Source organism: Sprattus sprattus (assembly GCF_963457725.1).
Source record: "Sprattus sprattus genome assembly, chromosome: 8".
Taxonomy (NCBI): Eukaryota; Metazoa; Chordata; class Actinopteri; order Clupeiformes; family Clupeidae; genus Sprattus; species Sprattus sprattus.
The window spans coordinates 9283227-9288226 of record NC_137927.1 but is presented as its reverse complement, the minus strand read 5'-3'; the positions used below and the strand labels follow the sequence as shown (position 1 = coordinate 9288226).

The following is a 5000-nucleotide window of genomic DNA, read 5'->3' as shown; positions in this document are numbered from 1 at the left end:
TCTCTCTCTCTGTTTTCTTCATTACATCCCAGTCTCCCTTTTTATGTGAGTTTGCTTTGTTTTAGGACTCCAAGCGGTTTGGCGAAAACATCAAGAAGGCCATGTTGGACATCCTGGGCCTGTTCAATCTGGAAGCGAAGTCTCTCAAGTGATACACTCACCCTCACTCTCTCGGCCATTAAAACTGATTTTAGACTGTGTTCAAAGTGTGCAAAACAAAGTGTTTGTGTGTGTGTGTGTGTGTGTGTGTGTGTGTGTGTGTGTGTGTGTGTGTGTGTCTGTGTGTGTGTATGGGGGGGGGGGGGGTCGTAGAGACTGAATAGGCTGAGCCGTGTGTTCTGGTGCCTTATGGAGTGTGTTTAATATTTTATGCTGTAAATTATAGGAAGGGGCCGTGACCTCAGAATGCCACATCTGATCAGACAGGAAGCAGCATGTACTGTCTACTATCTGTTCTCTCTCTTTTTATTTTTAAGCTGCAGCACTGTTTTTTCTTCTTCAAGTAAGTACAATGTTTCACGCTCACAAACCCCTAAACCAACTCAGGCTCAGTGCACATAGTAGCCTTAGCTTCATCCCCAGCTCTTAACCAGCCGCGAGAAATATGTGGTACCACGCCATACCGCCTCTCTGCCTTTACATCACCTGCTGCATAGCGCCACCCAGTGGAAGCCCACACTCATCTCAGCTGGAGATTAAGAGGTGTTGAAGTGGCCTGTACACGGGCCAGTGCTCTTTAACTGTCCTGTTCAGACTTGGCAGTGCAGGCGGTTTTGGTACACTGCTTTCTGCCACTCGGGCAGCTGTCAAGCCTCTGTTGGCATCAGCGCCATGCTTCAGGGCAAGGTGCTGTTGAAGGCTCCTCTTAGGCTGGTGGTAGCGCCCAAGTATGACTATGACTGCCTGTGAATGCAGGTCTGTTTGCCAGTGTTCGCCTTTGTAGTGCTGCATGATAAACCGCTCACAGCCCCTCTTCTAGCATCAAGAAGTGACCTCAGGAGGTGGATTGTTCTAAAATTTTCTTCAGTGGCTTTTATTGTATGTTTCTCAATATTTATTATTGTGTCAGACATTTCTGTGAAGTGATTGAATGCTTCAGGCTCTTTGAAATTTTGTTTTGGCATTAAAAGATTGAGTACAATGTAGTCACAATTCTATAGATTTGTTTTTGTTTGTGTGTGTGTGTGTGTGTGTGTGTGTGTTTTTAGTCATTTCTCATTAATTATTATTTAATGATATGTATGCTTGATAATTATTATATACCAAAAGGTAATAAACATGAATGTCAAAACAGAATTAACAGATATCTTATCTACCAAAACATAATAAAAGTGAATGCCGCAAAGGAATGTTATCTCTCTCTTCTGTGTCACAACCATCATCCCACTAACAGCCTGCCAATAGGGACAGACATGTAGGTTTAAAAAAAAAAAAAAGAAAATATTTTTTTCATTTATTTTATATCCTTAATTTTTTTTTCTGTCACTACTGCACAGCACATGGCTGAGCCGACATACCTTCAGAGTGCCTGAGAGGAAAGATTCAATCCTTCCTGTCTTCCTGAAAGCTTATACCTGTGTGTGTGTGTGTGTGTGTGTGTGTGTGTCTGTGTGTGTGTGTCTCTCTAAGCGATAGGGGAGAGATCTAAAAGTAGACTGTAGGAAACTGCCACTGGTCTGTAGCGTGTCAGTTTGGTTACAGTTGAACAGCAGCTCTGGCTGGAGTTCACGCACGCACACACACGCACACGCACAGGCACACACACAGACTCAGATTCTCTGTGATCTGTAAATCATCACAGTGACCCAGGTTGACATGAATGATCACATGGTCAGCTCAATTTAGCGGCTGAGTCCCAATTAGGCTGCATGGCGAACCTAGCGATGTAGTGACTACTCGAGTTAACCCGCACTGACCCATTTCCCAGTAAAGCATGACATGCAAAGTAATTATTCTTGAAACACTTGAGATCACAATGTAAAGGGTTTATAACAGAATTAAACAATCAAATAAAAAATCTAAATGATGGAAAATCTTTCAAACGTCTTACATTCTATGTAAAAAAAAATGACAGTGTTAACAATAATCTGCTTCGCAACAGTTCTTGAAGTGCCCCGGCTCAGTTAGCAGGTGAGAGGTGTCTTGTGACTTTTAGAATACACCTTTCACAGAGCTCAAACAGACCATCAAAGTTTGTGCAGCCACCTCATAGGGCGTTGCGTTACCCTTGTAAGTCCTGTATTTCTTTCAGTGCTGCTTTTCAGCTTAAACATGGCCAAAGTGATGTCCCTTAGGTGTTCAGCTTAAACGTGACCAATGTGGTGTCCCTCAGGTGTGCAGCTTGAACGTGGCCAATGTGGTGTCCCTCAGGTGTGCAGCTTAAACGTGGCCATTGTGGTGTCCCTGAGGTGTGCAGCTTGAACGTGGCCAAACAGGTGTCCTTCAGGTGTGCAGCTTGAACGTGGCCTTCAGTAGCATCCCTCAGGTGTGGATCCTCATGAACACGGCTACTTGTTCCAGTCCAACAGGATACCGATGCAGCAGCACCCCGCCCTGGAACACACAACCTGTGCTGCGGTCCTGCCACTGCAGGTCTGTGCCTGGCAGGTAGATGTCCCTCCACAGCACTTCTCTGTCTGTTACTGGAGCAACCAACACCTGTGCACACAGTTTCACATCCAATCAACACCTGTACACATAGTTTCACAATCAATCAACACATGTACACATAGTTTTCTCCTTTCAATCCAGTCACTTTCTCTTCCATCATGTTCTACAGTCAGTGCATTCAAGCGATCATCTCGTCGTTTCACACATCTGACAGTCATCATACACCTGTATACACCCCCACTAATATAAGAGGTTAACTGTTATGACAAATGTACTTATCATTACAACAATACATCAATCAGTATACTTTACTCATCACTGATCATTACATCAATCAATACAATTCCCTTGTCATATCAGCATTTAACACCCAGACTCTAACCTGTCCACACTACAATGCCCCTCTGGTGATAAATAATCATACAGATGGAATAGCCCACCTCATCACCTATGAGGAACTGGTTGTCTATGGTGAGAGTATAGGGGTCGTCGGGGGTCAGCCACCACAGCGGCCTGTAGACGGGGTTGCGGCTGACGCTCCACTCCTGTGCGTACTTCTGCAGAAGCGGAACCACAAACTCCAAGTGCAAAGACAGGTAGGACCTGGTCAGGTTCAGCACCTGAGGGGCCAGAGCAGGGAGCAGGAAGTTAGGCATTAGGTGGAACAAGGTATGGGATGGTTTGAGATGTCCCCTACCCACTCCTGTCTCTTATTGTCTTTCTGTATTTGTGTGTGTGTGTGTTTATGTGTGTTTATGTGTGTGGGGATGGGGGTGGGTAGGGTTAGGGGGGTTACCCAGTCACTGCTAAAAGACCAAGGAGGCTTCTGGAAGGAGAGGACAGGCAGAAAAGAGGTGAGTTCCAGCCAACGAATAAACAACTCTTCATCTACTTCATCCTCATGTGCCAGGGAACCCCCTGCAAGAACACACACACACACACAACCACACAGGTAGACAAACAAGACAGACAGGTAGTAATATACAAACAATACACAACACTGAGATGGAAATAATATTATACATTTTATATCATAACACAGATGCAGCAGAAAGCCAAAAATCTACTTTCCATAAAATAGAATAAGTAATATTAGAATGTGTTGGTTCTTTGGAAAATAGGTTTAAAAGACAGACTATGGCAGTGGTTCCGAAAGGGTGGGACGGGCCACCCAGGGGGAGTGCAGAGTTACAGCGGGGGGAGTGAAAAAAAAACAAACAAGAAAGATACACAACCAGCTACAGGTTAAAGGTTTATGGTGGTGCAGAGCAGCTTATAAGTGACCTATTTGGTCTTTGGCCTGCCATGAAATCTTGGAACCAGTTCTCTAAGGCGTGAGGAAGAGTGTGAGAAGTCTTTACCTACGGCGTCAGAAATGAAGAAGGGATATCCCATAAGGCTGTGCAGCAGCACGGCAGGTATGATGCCCTTTAAACCTGAGTAGCTCCAGTCTGCTTGAAGAGCAGGCATCTGCACAAACAACCCCAGTTCACTGGACCTACACACACACACACACAAACACACACATACATTGAACCACATCCATGGGGAACTCCTATTTACACACATCAGCTAGTGTTGTGCGGCAGGAATGTGTGTAGAAGTACCCAGAGGCTGAGGTGAGTATGGTTGTGTCTCCAGCCTGTGCTGCGATTCGGCCCAGCCGCCTCACGTACTCTCCTGCAGTCACAGAGTCCCAGTCTGGGGGGCTGCCCTCCCCTGTCTCCATGACAACATACTCTGCTCCCAGGTGGGCAGATGCCAGTGCCACCCGCTCTAAAAGCCAGCGTGCTGAAGTGGGGCGGGACAAGTCCAGCTTCACACACAGCTCTCCCCTCCACCACGTCAGGGCAGGAGCCTGGGAGGGTCACACAGAACATCATATATATATACACATATATATATTAGTGCTGTCAAACGATTCAAATATTGAATCGTGATTGTTGACATTTTCAGACAACAATGAAGCTCGCTTCTTTTGCACAACAAAACGTTTTTTTTTGTATTTTTTTTTTTTATAGCGCGTTAATCGCGCGATAAAAAAAAAATTGACGGCGTTAAAATGGGTTTGCTTTAATGCCGTCAATAACGCATTGAACTGACAGCACCAATGTATATATATAAATAAAACACACATGTAGAAATACATGCACATATACCAAACACACGCACATACTGTACATCCACTCAGGCTTTCTCTTACTGAAAACCTAGTAAATTACTAACTGTAATGAGCTTGATACACGCTATCTAACTAACTAGAAAGCAAGTCCAATGGCAATCTATTGCTCACAGATTGAGACATTAGAAAAAGAAAGTCACTAACCTGCTGACTGCTTCCAGCCGTTCTAATGCTGATCCACAACCTTGGATCTGCTGCCTCCCTCCGT

The 5000-nt window shown here is 44.9% G+C and overlaps 2 protein-coding genes across 5 annotated transcripts in view; one reads left to right on the top strand and one right to left on the bottom strand.

Moving 5' to 3' along the window:
• The window catches only part of LOC308369602 (carnitine O-palmitoyltransferase 1, liver isoform-like), a 14393-nt gene extending 13048 nt beyond the window's left edge, over positions 1–1345 (top strand). For both annotated transcript variants that reach the window (XM_080844097.1, XM_080844098.1), the window contains exon 19: positions 66–1345. In XM_080844097.1, the coding sequence (XP_080700223.1) occupies positions 66–152 (87 nt within the window). In that variant the 3' untranslated portion in view covers positions 153–1345. The remainder of the gene's footprint in view (positions 1–65) is intronic.
• Positions 1346–1976: 631 nt separating this feature from the next.
• LOC308369621 (SITS-binding protein-like) overlaps positions 1977–5000 on the bottom strand; it is an 8373-nt gene continuing 5349 nt past the window's right edge. The window contains exons 6-11 of one of the 3 annotated variants that reach the window (XM_080844121.1): positions 4937–5000; positions 4218–4468; positions 3972–4108; positions 3407–3528; positions 3059–3230; positions 1977–2658 (exon numbers count right to left, since the gene is read on the bottom strand). The exon at positions 4937–5000 is cut by the window's right edge and continues 113 nt beyond it. In XM_080844121.1, coding sequence (XP_080700247.1) covers positions 2291–2658; positions 3059–3230; positions 3407–3528; positions 3972–4108; positions 4218–4468; positions 4937–5000 — 1114 coding nt within the window. In that variant the 3' untranslated portion in view covers positions 1977–2290. Of the gene's footprint in view, positions 2659–3050; positions 3231–3406; positions 3611–3971; positions 4109–4217; positions 4469–4936 lie in introns of those variants that run through there. The other 2 variants (XM_080844122.1, XR_013968762.1) reach the window with 2 other exon arrangements.